The 19,335-nt window shown below is 36.7% G+C and overlaps 1 protein-coding gene across 29 annotated transcripts in view; it reads right to left on the reverse strand.

Moving 5' to 3' along the window:
* Window positions 1-2,588: 2,588 nt before the first annotated feature.
* The window catches only part of EPB41L2 (erythrocyte membrane protein band 4.1 like 2), a 132,151-nt gene continuing 115,404 nt past the window's right edge, over window positions 2,589-19,335 (reverse strand). For 4 of the 29 annotated variants that reach the window (XM_068184438.1, XM_068184446.1, XM_068184437.1 and 1 more), the window contains exons 15-24: window positions 19,241-19,273; window positions 16,071-16,217; window positions 14,701-14,805; window positions 11,873-12,016; window positions 10,859-10,912; window positions 10,097-10,657; window positions 8,144-8,266; window positions 7,557-7,655; window positions 5,404-5,484; window positions 2,589-2,727 (exon numbers count right to left, since the gene is read on the reverse strand). In XM_068184438.1, coding sequence (XP_068040539.1) covers window positions 2,620-2,727; window positions 5,404-5,484; window positions 7,557-7,655; window positions 8,144-8,266; window positions 10,097-10,657; window positions 10,859-10,912; window positions 11,873-12,016; window positions 14,701-14,805; window positions 16,071-16,217; window positions 19,241-19,273 — 1,455 coding nt within the window. In that variant the 3' untranslated portion in view covers window positions 2,589-2,619. Of the gene's footprint in view, window positions 2,728-5,403; window positions 5,485-7,556; window positions 7,656-8,143; window positions 8,267-10,096; window positions 10,658-10,858; window positions 10,913-11,872; window positions 12,017-14,700; window positions 14,806-16,070; window positions 16,277-18,944; window positions 19,008-19,240; window positions 19,274-19,335 lie in introns of those variants that run through there. The other 25 variants (XR_010997251.1, XM_068184465.1, XM_068184462.1 and 22 more) reach the window with 22 other exon arrangements.

The following is a 19,335-nucleotide window of genomic DNA, read 5'->3' on the forward strand; positions in this document are numbered from 1 at the left end:
CAGTGAAATCACACAAAGCACAGGCATTCTCCTTACTGCAAACAGCTCTTGCAAAAGTGATGCGCATTTTTCCAAACCTTCTAGAACATTTATGTGATGTGGGGACTCATCAACACCCCCCTATCTCACAGTTCAGTACAGTTCCCTGTCCTCTCCTGTGCTTTTAAACCAGAACTGGAGCATACATGTTATACTCATTTTCAGTGTCACTAAGCAACAAAGCCATGAAACAAACCCAACTGAATGCTGAAATAAAAGTATAATGAAAAACCAGACATTTGTGTGGTATTTCTTATTTTTGGTGCTTTTCCCCAACTGTCCTTCACAAAAACCCAATCTCCAGTGTTATTTTTGGTTTCTAGCATTATCTTACGTCAAAGTAATTTTTAAAAGTATTAATGCTAACATGAATACCCATGTAAGTGCTCATCCAGCACTTCCGAACGTGATCCATGTTTTTTCCTGGTCTGTACATTTATGAACAAAAAAATTATTAATTTCTTTTTCAAACACAGAATAATCTGACCAAATCTGAAGAAATTTTCTGGAGACGGCCCAAACTCAGTTCTACTGTATTTTACATCCTGAAAAATTATGTAAATTTACATGCTCAGAAGCTGACAGAAAAGCTAGCCAGAAAATACTGTCTAAACACACATGACCACAACAAGCATTGTAGTTCTAGCACAATCTGTACGAGGTCAGCAAGGGAACTGGAACCACTTTGACAGAGAAGATGGATAAACTTCCTCTCTGCAGGCAGAGGGCAGGCCATCCCGGTATTCTCCATGGCACTCTACATTGCTGCTCTCTGCAGTACTGCATATAGCAGGAGTTCAGGACACACTCTCAGGAGGGTTATGTGTACAGTGATCAGACCAAACAATTCTGCCAGCAGATGTGAAAAACTCTTGCCCCAACAGCCCACCACAGGCAGTCTCTTAACTGATCATATCCATGTCAACATCTGGCCATGGATATTAGCTCTCCCCTTCCTCAGCCACACACAGGCACTCTCATTACTATCCAGATGTTAAGAAAATAGACACTTGTAGGCAGATTACATAAACTAAGGCTTTAGACTATGTCCTTCAGCTGAATATATGCATCTGTGATCAGACTATCTCAGGAAGAGTCCAATTCCTTGATAATGGTCATGCTCCATGGAACAGCATTCAATAGATGCACAGTTATATCTTCAGCTTTTAGGAAATTCAGGCACAATGATAAAATGGATCTTTTTAACACGACAGATTATCAGGATTATGTGAAAAACACCCTCCCCTCTAGTAGCTTACACCAAATTTAGAATCAAGTCAGTGTCTCATTTTTCATATATTCCTGGCATTTCGTGGCTGTGCTCAAGTCTGCTGAAGCGGCAGACTAAAATTTATAATGGTTAGTTTCCTTGGGTAAATAATTTTGTTCAATACTAAGGGAATGCCTACCTGCACAGGACATAGAAGTCTCTTGTCCATAGGCCACGATCACCCTTGTATAAAATACTGAACTGGGGAAATAAGAATCATGACTACTCTCATTCCTTTAAAACATATAAAATGTATTTCTTTTACCTTGTCTCCCCCTACATCAACACTGATCAAAGTGCACATTAAAAGTTCGAAATTGTACTAAACTAATTTTCCTTCTTGAGATGTAATACAATAACACTGCTGCTCTTCTAGCTAAATACAGAGGCTGGTCAGTAAAAAATCAGAAGAAGCCTAATGACAGCTTAAACGACTCGTTTTTACATTTCTTTATAAATCTCTCCCATTGATATAACCGTTTAACCAAAAACAAAACCATCAATTTTGAAAAAACCCAAAGCTCGAGTCTCATACCAACAATGTGACAAGCACAGGAAATCTGAAGATTTACACCCCCAAATGGTTACAGAGGTTTAAGACATCAGCCTATAATGAGTGCAAGAGCAGATTTATTCAGTGTTCAACCTGCTTTTTATATTGAATACATGAGGGAGAACTGTATTGTGTTTTTTTCCTTTTTTTTTTCCTCAGCCTAGAAAGGAGGGCCTAATAAACTAACATGACTTCAAATAGCTTTTTCAACTGATAAAAGGCTTTAAAACGTGAACATTTACTTTTACCTTTTGCCTGGGAAAATGATGAAAGGCCAAAAATCTCAGTGTGTTTAGGATTAAGGATTAGCTGACTAAACTGAAATGTCCAAGTGTGTCCTTTCATTACTGAAAACTACACAGTCTTCCCACTAAACAATCAAGATGTTAGGCAAGAACTAGAATTGTGCAGGTAAACAGAAAAGTGTGACACATCCTTCATATTTTGCAGAAATAGCCCAAACCCACTTCAATATGAACTATAACAACTTGCCCAGACATTGTAGAAAATGCTGTGAGAGTACTGTGACAAAATGTCTGACAAAATGTCAGATTAGACCTAAGATAAAAATTCTTATACTAACAGTCTTCTATTAGCACCTGTTTCAACTCACCCTTCTGGGAATCCCTACTTGAAAGATGCCCGAGATTTTTCAGCTGAAAAGACATGAATGCAACAGAAAACTAATGCCACGTTTTTCTGTGTTAATTATCTACATAAGCTTACCTGAAGTATTTGCTTGAGGGCATGTTTGATTTTAGTCTTCATCTTCCTCAGCAAGTTCAGTTTCTTTGTGCACCACCACTCTTGTCACAGACATGTCAGGGTGCTGTTCTTTGGCTTCTTTGATTGCCTGTGCCAGGGCCTGCAAATGTATTTGAAATATGGAACTTAACAAAATCAAGAGGACATTCATATGGGGCCAGAGAACAGGAGAGTACCTTTGGAAAATTTGGTTATAATTTTTCAGAACTGTAAATTCCTGAACTTGAGATCAAAGGTAAAAAAAACAACCAACCCCCAAACCAAACCAATTCCCAAAACACAAAACCCAAAAGAAAGAAAAAGAAAAAAAACATAAAAAAACCCACCCCCACCATGTTAAAAATTTACCAAGATTTCCAGGAAGTAACAAGTTACCATAAAGTTTCAAGATAACTTTCTAGCTCGTCTTAGATAAAAAAAAAAAAAAAACAAAACAACAAACAAACAAAACAAACAAAAAAACCCCCAAAAAAACCAAAAAACAAAACAAAAAAAAAACCAAAAAAAACCAAAAAACTTATTTCTATATCCCAGAACTTTTTGAACTTCTGAAAAAGATCTAACAAATACACCTTAACAAGAGTTTAAGATAGTACAGAAAAACAAGAATGCCCTTCAGTTTCCTGAACAAAACAGAGAGACACTTTGGAATGTATACTAAGTGTGGTACTGAAACTCTGGAATAATATCATAACATTTCTCAGCACAAGAATCCCATTTCTCTCCTTGTACTAGTTTAAGAGACATTTCTCCAGCTTAATTCAGGGAAGCGTAAATGCAAGTATCATTCAGTTGCTTATAATCTCTCCCCATTTTAAGAAATGTTATCATTTAAGAGATGTACCAATATACCCAGTTGGATCAGATGACCATCATAAGTCCCTTCCAACTGAAATGCAATATTTTATTCCACGTCATAGTCAACCACCTAAGAGCACACTCTGAATCGTCACAGGTGAAATAGCACCTGGGCCCTTCTCTTTCTTGCCAACATCTTAGTACACGTGTTTTTTCAGTGAGCCGTATTACTGCTGGAACCTAACGCAAGGAAAAAACCTGAAGACACAAGAAGGTATTCAGAAGCAACAGTTGATCTGTTCACCTTAGTACCAAATGCAACTAAACCCCCTCAAAATACTAGAAGGAGCAAGAAAAATACAATGCAACAAAAAGGTTCATCATAATTTAGAAAAGTGACTATTTCCTGAGCTAGCTACAGGTATGAAGTGAGAGAAGATGTAATTAATTCTGAACAGACATCGAAAACACCAGCATTAGGCACCCTAACTATTATGTGACACTGTATTTAAAATCCTATTAAGGGAATGATGTGTATTGGTACAATACTGATGCTTGCTGTTTATTAACAATCAAACCATAAACAATGAAAAAACCCTAAGACTCTATCTGGTAAATTACAAGTAATACAAACATTCCTATTCTGAACCTTGACACTTAAGGATTGTTTTCCTATTGAAAACTGTTTTAGTAATATAGGGAGCTAATAGAAAAAATATGCATGCAGTTTGGGCATTTAAGAAGCTTCATATTCTCTTAAGAAAATATGGTAGATATTTCTTAAATCTCTTAAAAGCTGCTCACTACTGTTTTAAATTTCAGTGATTAAAATTCCATTTTGTACTTCCTTCTTTATAATTTCATTTTTTACTTCATTATTCACTTATCCCAAATTCATCAAGGGCTTTGAGAATTGTCTGGTATACTAAAGCTATTCTGTGACCTTTCCAGACATTTGAAGTGCACTGTATACATGTCAAGGCAAACAAGAGCCATCCGTGCCTGATGCTAAGCAGCCCTGTCATTTGATTATGAGTTTCAAAAACAGATTCAACTTGCCGAAGACATTTCCTGGACACAAATCAAAATGTGAAAATAAATTCCTTGAAAACTCTCACTATATTACAATTAATAAGTTAAACTGAACCCTGTTATGCTGATTTGTGAAGCCTTCACGAAGTTAGAAATGTATTCACTGCAAGGTAGGCTTTTCCATTCATATTAACCAATGACTGTTGATTGCCTTTGTTACTATAGTTTCTTAGATAAAAAAAAAAAACCCTGTGTAATCATCACTACAAAGACTAGATAATTGACTTTTCTCAATTACTTTCCTGTGTAGTGCTCACATTCAGCCTTATTAATTTGGAACGTAGAAGTGATTTTAACCTGAGTTACTAAGTAATTGTAAAATACTACTTTAGTACTGATGGAGATAAAAGGTATATACAATTACAGCAGATCAACAATTTTGTTACATATAATTCTACAAATGCTGGCCAAAACCTAATTTTAAAATTCAAGCAGTTAATGTTCTAATGTATTTCAAAGCTTTCAATCAAAATGAGCGCTGCATTCAGATGTTGCTGAAACAGTGCAGAAGAGACTCCTATCTATCCAGATCAGCGTATCAAAATAAGATTACTTCAGTAATGTTTTTTCTCCCAGTGCAAAAGCTGCACTAAATAAACTGGGTCTCTTCCAAAAAGAGTAATCCCTCTAAAAATAGCAAAAATCCATTCACATGATCTATGATGCAAATTTACAAATGCTGTTTTTCTTTCACATATATTCAAAAGGCTTCTTAATAGCAAAACACAATTATTTAATAACTATGCTACAATTAACAGTTTCAGGGTCTTTTTATATAGTTTTATTCAATTTTTCTGCCTTTCTCTTACTTCATATTTCTGAAACATCATCTACATCTCACCAGACTACAAAATCCACATTTTAAGTGTTAAGTTTGCATACTCACCTCATCATGGTCAATATCTGCATCTCCAGTAATGACAATGCGTTTCTCAATTCTTGTTTCTGATACTCCACCTTTTACCATCTACAGATGTCAGAAAAATTTTAAAAAACCAGAAAAATACCCCTGTGATTATTCAATATTTCCACAAAGCACAACCTTCTGTTGCACTGAAGCAAATAGATTTCTGTGTCTGAGTTGCAATTAGTAATAAGTGCGTTCAGTGCTAAATCATTCTCTCCTTTTTCAGCTATGCAGCTGGTCACCCTCTAGCAATTGCTAAACTTGATAAAAATCAAGCAATAGAGAATTACTCCTGTTACTAGAGCCCATGTTTGACAAACTGCAATTCCAGATACTTCTGCCATATTAATCTGGCAACATAGAAATTCCAGAAGTCTTTTATTTCAACCCATCTATCATGGGCCTCTCCACAGTCATAATCCTATGCCATTAAACACAAAGATGATCTGATTTTCAGTTCTGTCATTCAAGGACTTTCATCAGATATTTTCAACATATTTCAGACTGCTGAACAGTTTTGTGCTTTTTTTCTTCATTTCTTATTCTAATGATTAAAACACTTCAGCTTATAAAAAAATTCTCACAGAAATAACATTATTTGCCTTTTAAATCCGCCTGTGTACGAGAAAAGAATAAACTGCTACTTAAGATACACTGACCAGGGAAGAGCCAAGATGACTCCACTAAGAACACCATTAGAATATTAAAACTGTTTTGGAAGGTCCCATTATCAGTAATGAACAGTTTGCAATGTAACATAAAAAGTCAGCTTGGAAAATTCAAACAATCTTGTTACTGACTGTTTATCATCAATTCAAAAAATACAAGGATCTGCTGCGTCATGGTAATTCCAGTAATTTTTCAGAAGGCAAGACTGAAACCATTTTCTTTAATTGTTCCTTCCAAGAAGCAAGACTATTTGACATCTGAACTTGACAATAAAATGTACACTTCCTGTCAAAACTGTGGTTCAACTCACTGAATAAAGATTTTTTTCTTAAAATGGTGGTGGTTTTTTAATGGTTCCAAAAAGGAGAAGGAGTCTGAAAAGGATCTGTTCGATAGTCTTTATAACAAATGGATTTTTAACATATGCATTTTTAATTCTGAGCTTACTTTATTTCATGTGACTCACTTTCCAACATTATTCTTCCACTATCATTTTGTGCATATGACTTTCAATCTTCAGAATATTTCAATCCTTAGAAAATATATCCACTGAGCAGTGAATTATTGTTCAATTGTGTCATGATGTAAAACTTCTGTATCTTGGCGTGGGGTGGGGGGGGAATCCTGAATTCACACTTTGCTTTCCTCTTCTATTTTCCTTTATCCTAAACACTGTTTTCTGTAATTTTCTTACAAAAAGATGCTAAGAGTTCAAAGAGGAGTTGAAAACTGTGTTGTTTAGGCATGCCTAAAATTTGACAAATATTTACATAAATTAGCAATAACAATAATCATCATTATCATCATGCTTTGGTAGCTCTAACACACTGTGGCACGAAACATTACATGTTTCATGTTTTCCATTAAACAGATGTGATGTCCTGTTAACACTGAGTTTTCCTTTCATTTTCAAGCATGGAATGCAGAGGAAATAATTCAGCATCCAAGCATGCTTGCAAAGTAATCCAAAAGAATGATCTGTTTTTAAATATACACTGAACCTGAAGCACAAGGATGACGAACACAAAGTCTGGGAAACATTGTTTAAGTTCATCACAGTGCCATTAGCAAGGCTCCTGTGGACCTCAGACAAACTAGCTTCACAAGCAAAGATTCTGTAGGATATCAGTGGGTGATGACAGGACTGAACCTGTAAAAATTTAGTTACATGCTAATTTGTCAAATACTGAAATAAGACCTATATGAACTACTGAAAAACCACTAACCATATTTTTCCCCCTTTCCATGTCCTACACCCAGCTATTTCTGCTTATTTATTAGGACTTCTGTCTTCAAAATCTGTACAGAAAGATTTAATTCCCACACATGCCTGGAATAAATCCCTTCCATTTCAAGTTAGTTTTCCTCAATGAATTAGCAGATATACAAGAAATTTCATGTAAAATTGTGTGTTGAGGGTCTGGTGTCTTTTTTAATTAAGAAATACATGAAATATAATTTACCTTTGTGATGTGTGTAGTTGTGGTAGTAGAAATGGACTCTGATGTAATTGTCTGTGCACTCACCAGCACACCAGTATCACCAACAGCATTGCCATCAAGCTATAAGAAAAAAAAAGGTATTATTGTATATTGGCATTTAAAAAACTTTGTTTTCACAGGAAAAAATGCTAGTTTTCTTACTAAACACATTCTTTAATTCAGCTAGAACTGAAATCTAAATAGAAGCCACCCAAGTTTAGTCAGGTAAGACTATTATTATGGCACATTTCTGTGGAGAATTCATACTCACAGTTATGCATTCCTTTCAGGAGAAATGAGATATTTTAATCAAGTTTCCAAAACTGGATTAAAGTGAGTTATACTTTTGCAGTCAGCAATTAAGTCTTTATAAAGCAAAAGAAAATTTCTTAAGTAATTTCTTAAGTAATATGGTTTTGTAACATTTCACTTATCTAATTCATAGCCAAAGTATAATCTTATCTGCTAGGAAAAAAGTATATGCTTTTGAAAAGCATTTTTGGACATTATCTATGATGATATAAATAACTGTAATAAAAATAAGATTACAAACAAACCAGTCACAATACCTGTGAAGATTCATATGTGATAGTTTTAGTTTCTGTTTGAACAATCGGAATTTCTTTAGTTGAGATTTCAGTTCTCTGCGTGGCATCTGAAATGGTTACCATCTCTGTTTTCACTACTGGAGGCTGTGATGCAAGAAATAAACAATCAATTCAAAAGACAGAAGAAGTTTTGTAAAGTGGACCAAGAAAACACAACCAAAAGCTCAAGAAAAGCATAACAGTAAGATAAGTATTTGACTGACTTCCTATACAAAAAGCATGCAATAAATAAGCAAAATGAAATGAAGATTAATACATCAGCCCTCTAGGATATCCATAACATTGTATGAAAATTTAATCTCCTAATAACCTCGTCAAAGTTCAGTGTTTCAGCCAACAGTACATACCAAAGAGCAAATGCTAAAACAAAGCTGCAACACATGTACGGAAAACGTGTAAAAGCGTCACTATTAAAAAAATAAAAATCTTAGTTTGCAGAAAGAAATTGACAGCTAGATCACACAGATAAACTTTGTATTAGAACTAATCTGGGAAAATGCCTATCACTCATCAGTCTGCAAATCAGGACTAAAAATTCCATAAACATTTAACTTTTTAATATGTATTACTTCTGGAAAAGAAAAGCTTTTGCAAACTGGATTTTAAGCAGTCTAAATTTTTCTCTAAGTCAGTAACTTCTTTTGACAAAGATTCTAAGAAGCTACTTCAACAATTTAGAGTAAACTAGTGGTGTTCTCTGCAATATCACAAACAAAGCAATTAACCTGGGGTCTGTAAGCTAGTGAACTCATTACGTATCTTATTGGAGCAGAGTTTCATTAGATTTAAGAACTAAAGCCTTTTGATATTTTTCTAGATGCATCAGCTTCTATCTTATATTGATTTTGAACACACATAGGGTAAAAATCCCAGGAAAAAAACCCAAACATCCTTTCATGCTTGCACACACAGCAGCCCTTCTTCCCCTTTTTCCAAACTATCTATGCTGTTAGGAAGTGTGGGAACTTGCAAATTTTAAATCTAATAAACTAATTCTTTCACACCACTAATCAGAACAGCTGTGTATGCAAAAGACAACAAAAGAAATAATGTGAGTTGTTTTGATTAAAAAGTGAAGAAAAAAAATTGCCACCATTACAAGAACAAGCAGGTAGAGAACTACAAAAAACTCACCGAAGTGGTGAAAAACTCAGCTGAAGATCATGACAAATTTACATAGACTTACATGCCTGCCTTCCATTTTTTCCCTTTCTGCTTCTTTATCATTTGCCCAGTAATCAACTCTTCAGCCTTGTTTGGCTTAAAACAACTAGTTGTGACAGGAACTCATGCATGCTTCCTAAGTATCTACTGCACTGGAAGACTTCACAGAAACATTGTGATATGAGCCTCACCACTTAACAGTGCAGTGCTCTCACCTCTGCAATTTCTAGCCATACGTATTCTAACCTACAAATCCATGTTTTCTTGAAGGAGGGGAAAAAAGGCAAGAAAAGCAGTGAGTGAGTACGGGGAAAAAAGGAACAAAAATTTGTGACAGGTGCCTTCTAATTTCAATTTGCACTAGTTTTCCAATCACAATTACATGTCATGGACTTGTCAAGAACAGTTGACAAATAGACAAGACAAGACTTAAAACACTGGAAACATGCAAATAATAAATACACATTATGTATGTGCATATAAAATATGGAGGAGAAAAAAAAAAGAGATCTCAGTCTTCGGAAGGTTTGCCTTTACTGGTGATTTTCACTCAGTTCTAGCAAAAAGTCAGAAACCATAACTGAGGGAGACAGAATTTCACTGCTCATCAATGGTTTCCCCTTCCAAATGATCTGAATCTTGTTGGATGCCAGAAGATGTGGAGGAATAGGAGAAGAAGAAAGGCAGGTATATTTTCAACCCAAGAAATATCTCTGCTTAATCTAGTTGTCATACTGTTCTACCATTTACCTCAGAACAACAAATTAATTGTGGTGCAACATCAATGTCAACATGAGACACATCTCCATTGAGTTTCAGCTGTTCCTCCTCTTTTTCTTCACCTACATCTTGCTTAATTTGCTCTGACAAATTCTTCTCTTCTGTAGCTACAGTAACTGTATTTTCTTGGACCAGATCTTCAGCTGTAACTTGTGTGTGCTCAACTGGTACATTTAGTTTACTGCCTTCTGGTATGGCTTCCACATGCTGCATATTTTCTTCATGTTCTTTCCTTTTCATGTCTTCCTCTTCTTCCTGTTCTTCCCTGATGACTTCCTCAATTGCCCTATGATGTGGATGGTATTCTCCCACCTCTTCATCCTCACTGTCACTACTACTGCTGCTGCTGCTACTATCTGATGGCAATGATGAAGAGTCCTTTTTTGACACGTGCTCCACCTTACATGTCTCCCCAGCATCAGTGGCAACTTGCATTTTCCCTTTGTTGGTTTCGTCTACGACTACTGCTTCTTCTATCCCAAACTCTGCCTGCTTCTTCTCCTCCACTATATCCAGAGTCTCATGTGAACTCTGCACAAAAAACATGGATGAGGATAAACAAAAGAAGAGTATATGAATAAATTAAAGTGATGAAAATAAAATTAGCTGGTTCATGTCATATGGAAGACAAAAGATGTTTGTGATGGTTAACTGAAAAAAGAAGGAAGGAAAGAATGAAGATGGATTGGAAGAGTTAGAGCCAAATTTAGTCATGGAAAAAATCTGCAGAACCTTATCAGCATCGCTGACTCCAGTACAAGGACCTTCTGCTCTGGAAGCATGTCTCTGTGAAACAAAAAGCAATCAGAGGACACAAATCAATGCATAACCCTTTTCAACAGTGCAACATCCTCCAAGCAAGCTTTTAAGAATATATACACATGATACTAGAGAGATGCTACATATTCACTGCAAGATGCGAGTTGCCTTACACTCCATCTAAATAGTCAATCAAAAGTAGGTAAGAATTATGGAAATTATTATTGTTGTAAGAATTGAATCTGAAAATAAAAAGCATTAATGTACTAGCCAGTAATGCTACCGAGGCAGTTATTTCAGTTAAATCAGGAATTAAGAATAAATAATATTAGACAAGAGAATAAATAATGCTCTACTACCAGTTTGCCATAATTTAAAAAAAAACAGTAAAAAAGGCATTATTGCATGTTTCATTAGTTGTGTCTTTGGTCTTTTACTTTATGCAGCTTAATAGATAATGAGAGGAAGACTGCTCAGGGTAGTATGCTGTCAGAATAGCAACACATGATTACAAAAGAAGGTCCTATAAGAATTCAATTTGGAGCCAAAAGGATGATATTAAAGCAGCTTTACTAGGATTTGTTCCATAACAAAATAATGTCGGATACCTGAAAGCTCGCAGTAAATGATGTATTAGGGTGTCAGGTTTTTTTAATCAAACATACATTTAGTGAATAGTCTGCAGCAAAATTAAGAGCCCAAATGAAAAGAAAACAAAAATCAACACACCATCTGTGACTTAATCCTAGCTCTTTTTTTTTTGCCGTTTACCTAGCTCAGCACCTACGGAGCGTAAGTTTAGCCAAGCACTGATTCCTCCCTGCTTCTGGCGTGCTGCAGATGCAGAGTTAAGCTCTGAGGCAGGCACGCCGCTCTAATGCAGGCCGGGACGGACGGGAGCAGCCCGGACCTGTCCCTGTCCCTGTCCCTGTCCCGGCGGGATCCGTCCCGTCCCCGGCGGGCCCCGGCCCCGCGCCCGAGCAGCACCTGGGGCCCCGGCGCGGCGGCGCCCGTCTGCTCCCCCGCAGCGCCCTCTGCTGGCCCCGGGCTGGCGGCGGCGAAGGGCCCGCTGGTGCCGGCGCCGAAGCGCTCCTTACTAAACAAAATGGAGGTTATCTCCTCTTCCAGGCTCTAGACGGGTCAGAGAAGGGAAAGGAAAGAATTAGACAGCGGCGGACGGAGCGGCAGCCACCTACAGTGGGAGAGGTTTGGCAAGAGAGAGACGCGACAAAGGCAACGGCTCGGCAGGAGCAGGGGACACGGCACAGGCGTGCGCGGGGGCTGCGCCTCCAGCGCGCACAGCACGGCGCGAACGGACACATCGACACGTACACATCGACATGAACACGGACTTCCCAAACAGCACTGTCTACTTAGCTGGTAACTCCGTATTTACTACCGGGATCATCTTCTCTTTTAAAATCCATTTGTGACACCTTCTAAAGCCCAGCTGGATCAGAGCTCTAGGGCTGTCGGACATATTTGCTCAGAATACATACCCACAGCGCCGAAATGTTAAAATATTTCTTTCTTTATAATAAATGTTATTTTTTTAATACTTAAATATCCTAAGCAAATTCGTGTTGATTAAAAATCTGTTTTCAAAAAGCCTTTCCCATTTCAGTGGGAAAACTTGTATTTTTCAAACATACATGAAAGGTGACACATTCCTTTAAAGCATATGTTCATAATCTGGTCTATTTTCTGTAGGGCTATAAATCCGTATGGTTAAGCAAACTTCGAAAGTTCACGTGGGTACAAGCCTCTGAAAAGGCTACAATTCTTTATTCCAGATTTCATTCCAAAAGCTCTGGTAAGAAATTAGAAGTAAAAGTGGTTAAAATAAAAAGCCAACAAGGTACAAATACATAACACGGACATAACAGACACGTTGACAACATTTCATGAGATACATTTCAGCCTTCCCGAAAGGCACTACAGAGAATCATGCCAGAAGCAGGTGTCAGGGGAAAGCCGAGGTGCCATGCACACAACTGCAGCCCTGGGGATTCACCGTGTGAGCGGTGATGGGGAGCATGAACTGACAGAGGTTACACCATGCTACTGTACGGACACTACAACGCGTATGGCATGCAGAAAAACAGAGAAGGGAAAAGAAAAAGAACTCCTAACTAGTTTTTTTTTTTCTTTTCCTACACTAAAATTCAAAGTTTATTTCAATGGTGGCTAAGAAGAGTTAACAGGAATGCAAGTTTTTAAATCTGCCTTCATGCAACATTGAATATCTAACAGGGGAATGTGTTCCTTACCCCTACTTTCTTTCCCTAGATTACTCCACCCAAGAAACATTCATCTATTAACAGATTACATCAAAAGGCAAAAATGTTCATGATCCTCTTTTCATTGTACTCTGGTAACTTGTTTTCTGACTGCTCAAAGCAGTAAAAAACCCCCAAAAAAACACAGGGAAACCCAAAATCTTTATGTGGTAGGTGGTCTGACCGTGTGCATCTCTCTCTATCCCTGCTCCCCCTTATATATATATAATTAAAGGCTGGCATATACCACCCATCTTTTAGCATTTTCCCACCTTCAAATTTTTGGGTCTTTCGGTCTTTTAAAACAAAAACCTCAGTCACAAAATTCATTTGATAATGCTCCCTGTTCCCTGGAGCATTTATTAGAAATGATTAAATGTATAGATAGAATTAATCAGTTTTGTATCAGCCTGTGTTTAAATTCCTGGCAAATTCTTCTGGTACACAGTCATACACTCTAACATGAAATACTGTTTGCAAACTGTGGGGGATGAAAGAAAAAAAAGAAAAAAAAGTGTTGTGGGTATCCATAAAATAGAAATATTTCTCCTATTTGCAACAGATATCAATGTGTCAGTTTTTGTTTAAGTCACAGATGCTGTGCACTTGCAGGAGTATGGTGGATCTAGAAGTATAGTGACACAAATGAGATGTACTCAAAATAACATTTCTAGGACACAGAAAATTACTTATAAGCATTTTTGCTGAAGCAAAAGAAGAAAAAGAATATTAGCAGTGGTATCCCTGCTTTATTCTCATCTATTATTTAGCTATCCTAAAGGCAAGGATCAATAGGCATCCATCAACAAATAATTCAGGATGGAAACACAGTTCCCCAAACGTCATATTTATAAATGTTAGTGAAATAGGACTGCCAGCTTCACATTAACCTAATAGACCAAAAGTGATGTAAAAAAGCGACATCACAATTGCTACTCATCATCACTATCACGCTGCTTCTAGTCCCACTGGTTAGAGTGCTTTTCATCGCATAGATGTTATCAGGGACAAAACCTCCCTCTTTTCCTTAATGAAAAGAGAGGTACAGAAATGCAGACGTATTCAGAACAGGTTGCTTTGGAAATGAAGCCACTTACACAGCATTAGTGATTTCAATAATCATTATATAGTGAACATAGAAAGCAAAAGTTCTTGTGTGCAGTGTCAAATAACTGCAAGCAATTATTTATGTATCGAATGAAAATACATGTTTTTGCTGTCACCCTAGTCACATCAAATACAGTAATTTTCCAGTATTGAACAGTAATGAAACACTGGGTTTCTCTTCAGTGGCCATTCAGAACTTCATGGTTGGTCTGATGTTTAAGCAAAACGTTGCTGGCATACACATATATGTGTATCTATACACATATGCACACAGAGATCCTGCTTTACAACTCAACATTATCCTTTCAGTATTGGCTTTAAAAAGTTATTTCCTTCAAGGGGAAAAAAAAATTAAGAAGAAAGAAGTGCCCAAGCCACCAAGCTAGCCCAAGCAGATACAGCAAAAGCAGCAGGTTTCAGGGCAGCCACCTTATCAGTTTCCTCTGGTTTTGCTCCAGCAATCCATGGCATTGCAATCCATTGTTTCTCCTTCCCAGGCAGTGTTTTCACTTGGAAAATGTGGTCTCCTTTTTTCTATTAGGTTTTCATTGTATAAAGCCAGTGTAAATCAACAAGCAATGAGACAGACATGCACTATACATAAACATAAAACCAAATCATCTGGAAGTGACAGAACATATGAAATGAGCAAAAAAATCCAAACCACCAGATATAAAGTAACTTGCAAGGCCCTCAACTTCAAGAGAAGAAATCAATACAGAAAATACACACAACCACATAATAAAAATTAAGTTACACTTTTACACAAAATGTCTGTTTCAACCAAAAATATATTTATAGTTATTAAATGAATCACTGTGTCATGAATGTTTGAAAATATGACCAACATTTGTACTTGTGCATATACCACCATATGTAGAAATATTAAGGTACTACTCAGAAATTTGAGGAATTTCTTGTCAGTAACCACAAATTAACAAAATGAAGTGATGCATAGTTAGTTGCTGTGTTCTCTGTATGCACATACTCACAGTTCAGATCACTTACAGATCTTACTGAAATAACGTCCTATTATCAAAAATAATTTTGTAGCATCAGGCCTGCTTAATTGAAAGCTCACCTTTCTGTGGACTAAAAGAAAGCTGAAGAATTTAAGGGGATAGGACAAAAATACATTTAAGGAAGGAAGGGTGGGAACCATGGTGATAGACAAGAACCACAACACAACAAACTGATTTATTTGAAAGACCGATGTACTCATCTACTGTATGGAAGAAACAGTTAATAACCCAATAGAACTAAGTTTCACAACAGTATGAGAAATTTGGGTAGTTTTCTTGCTAGAGGCATTGAGAGTGATATTTGATAAGTAAATTTTAACAACTGCATTAAATGTGTCCTGAAGTCAGCACTGTAAATTACCTGATCACATAAAGTCCTTCTGAAACAAAACACAGACTTGTGTGTGTATTTATGCACAAGCTGTCTATGAAGAGATAAAGATACAGAAAAGGAAGGAAAAGTTCTACTGTCATTGAAAAATCATTTCTATCAATCTGTGTAAATCAGAGTGAAATTTAAAATATTCTTAACATACAGGAAAATGCTGCCATCACTTCTGTTTTCTTCTAATTCAGCTGTTCATGTAGAAGAATAAAATTCTACCCACTCTTTAAAGTCAGGTCCAATAGCAATGGTAAAAAAGTTAATGTATATTTAGTATAAACAAATATTATATCAGACAAATAAAGTGTTAACCTGAAGGACAAACTGATTTTGCTGTATGACACAGAGGGTTGTATGGAAAGGCATGCAGACAGGTGTGTGCAGTGACATACCCCTTGTGTCTGTAGGGACAGAGGTGTGATACGCCGCTTTTCCCACTCATTTGGGCGTGGTTCAGGTGTGGATTCCATGAAATTGCGCTTGAGCTCACTAATGCTAGCCTGGTGTTTCAGTAAGTCGTCCTGGGTCTTATCCAGGTCCTAGCAACCCGCAACATAAAACAAAGTAGGACAAAACACGACAACAAAAGCAAACTTAACTGGATTTAAAAAAAGAAATAGAAGCAGCCAAACCAAGAAAAGTGCCTTGTGTGTGAAATGGTGACCTCCTCTATAGTGCCTCAAAATAAAAATGTTTAATACTATAAGGGACCAAGATTTTCTGGTTTTGTTTTTGTAGTAAAGGTCTTACTCGTACATTATTTCTTCCATATTTTAAAGCAAAGGAAAATAATGCTGTATGTGGTTTTTGCAAAGAGCTACTTTCCCACCAAATTTTCCAGGAGCTGTTTGTTTTCACCTAAAATTTGTAACTACAGACAAATGTTTACGATACTGCACAGCTAACAACTGTAGGTAGCTGTAAGAAAGATAGGTTAACCCAATGAGCATAAAAATGCATTTTTCTTGATATTACAAGCTCTATGAAAAATACTTACATCTGTGAATACAATACTACAAGGCCAAATATACAAGTGGCTAATACCTACTTAGCTTCAGAGAGACAACTCATTGTGCCTCTCATGCAGGCTTAAACTTACTGGAAAGGTATATTTAAAGACTTAAAACCTGTTACCTACCAATTCTACTTTTAAGAATCTGACAGTAGTTAGACAAGTAAGAATAGTTTTTGTGAATGCCAGTAACAAGAAAATGATCTAAATTGCACCTCCATAGATCAGTGCCAAAGGGGACACCACAGCATGAATTGGATTTTCTCATGACCATTGAGGCCAAACTGCAGCACCTTGGATCAAGTAATTACAAGGTATTCTTTCACTTTGTATCAGCTACAGGGCAGAGGTAAGGTTCAGAAGCTATGCCAAAATGTAACTGCTCTAGCAACTGGACAAAAATATATATGCCTAACTTTCTTGAGAATTCATTGTCTTCTAAATACAATAGCTGGAATTTGGTGGGAGAAGCAGATTTCACCCTGCTTTCACAATTTGTCCTCCTTCCAGAATGTCAGGTCTCAAGAAAAGCCCATGTTGCTTATGCTCACTCTTAACACAAGAATTTTTTTTTCAGTAGTATTCTATAGTTACATTCAAGTTTAAGCCTCAGATCCATTTTTAGTAAAGTACTAAAAGACTGCAGATTGAAATGAAATATTATCAATGCAGACAATTATTAAGGAAGTTTTGTCAAAATAATGTACTCAGAAATAATTATATAGGTAAAGAATCTGGATTTTTTTCAAGGATTTAAAATACTTTTTAGCAGAATGTTCTAAAATCTACCATTTAGGTTAGGATTTTATTGTCAGTGATTGCAATGCAAAGATGCTCCACATTAAATCATGAAAAACCCACACCCCAAACTCTTTAGGTTCTAATTTCTTTTCACTTGCATGTTCAGCCCCAGTAAGGGTTTGGTGCTGCACATCTATTTCCTAACCTTGTGGATAAGCCTGCATGCATTTTGAACATTTGAACCTCTCCCCTTCCGGCAACTCTGTACGTTTGTATTGTCACAGGACCACTTTTCATCCTGGACTAACAAATGAGACATTAAATATGTCCCCCTAAAGTTTGTATTTCCTGAGTGAAGTAAAATCTTATGCCAAAGGCATTCTGTTATACAACTGAAGCTCATAACAATCCCGTCATTATTTTAAGACCTGTCTTGGCTTGACACAAGGCACATTTCTTGGGCTTGATCAAAGCACAATTATGCAATGCACACTTTCAGTGCTTCAGTAAGTTATACACAAGCAAAGTTTCAATAGTGATCAAAAAGCTGCAAAAAGCCATAAAACATTAGTTGTGTTACTGCGATCCACACATCGCCTTGTTACTGAAGAAAACCAATGATTTTCAAAAAAACTGGTTTTGTGACAAAGGGAATTATTTATAGCCCCATCTGGATGAGTGAAATAAAGACAGCAGTAGTATTTTTTAAAATAGCTTCAGTTACTAGCTTAAGTTATTAACCACAAGTTAAATGATACTAATAATAACTACAGTCTCTGATAAAATAATTGAGATCAGCAATCTATATGAAAATTCTTACAATAAAAATCTCTACTTCAGTGACAATGCACTACACATGAACATACTGTTCAAAGCTCTTTGCTGTTGCTCATCTGCAATGAAAACCAACCTTCATAAAGCAAAATTTACTTCCATTTGAAAAGGAAAAAACAACCAGCAAATATTTCGGAAGATATCCAAACATTCCCTTTGAATATCTGATCCTTGCATCATTTTTCAATGTTCCTAAAACCAGTGTCAGAACCAGATTTAGTTTTCTATACTTCTACTGCTTTCCCCTTACTAACTCTATTTATTTAGCTAATGTATTTGGGGAAGGTTGATTAAACAGGCAAAAGCTGGAAACCCTACTCATCTGAATATGCAAACACTGAGGTACAATGTACAAAAATCCATTTAGAATTATGAATTGCACCCATGTGCCTGCTGTATCTAAATAGGGCTATCATTCCCAGTTGCCACTTTGAAAACATTTAGCAGAAATACACAAATTTACATTCAGTGTTCAAGCTGAGGGTTGGTTGTGGGTATTTTGCATTTGTTTGTTTTTTGTTTAAACTCAGAAACTATAATGGTAACATGCAACATTTCCAAGCCAGTTTTCCCCATGCACTTCATGCAGCGTGGCCGTAACAGCCTGCAGGTGACCTCCCATCCCATGCAGCCTGGCAGCCCGTGAGAATGGAGAGCACTTTTTGTATTACATACAAACCTCCAACATTAAATTGCTATGTCTGACATAAATATTTTCCCCGTCTACTCTCAAGGAACTGATCTGTGAAATTGAACCACATAAACAAAAAGAAAACAAAACCAAAACAAAACATAAAGAACTTAAAATGGACCAGCAAGTAAATAAAAAAGGACCCTTACAATCAGACAGTTAAATAAAGGAAATAAAATGGTGAGGTGAAAAGGCACCATTCAGACAAAACCCACAGAAAATTTAGGGTGCTAACAAGGCAGGCAGCCACAGCCAGGTTCAATTGTAAAAGAACAACCAAGCACCTTCTGCTGTGCTTCCTCCTCTTCGTATTCCACCTGTGCGAGCGCATGACAAATTGTCAAGAAAAGGAAGTGTTAACGCTGGCTTACAGACTAAC

This window comes from Anomalospiza imberbis, chromosome 3, assembly GCF_031753505.1.
Source record: "Anomalospiza imberbis isolate Cuckoo-Finch-1a 21T00152 chromosome 3, ASM3175350v1, whole genome shotgun sequence".
NCBI classification, from domain to species: Eukaryota; Metazoa; Chordata; class Aves; order Passeriformes; family Viduidae; genus Anomalospiza; species Anomalospiza imberbis.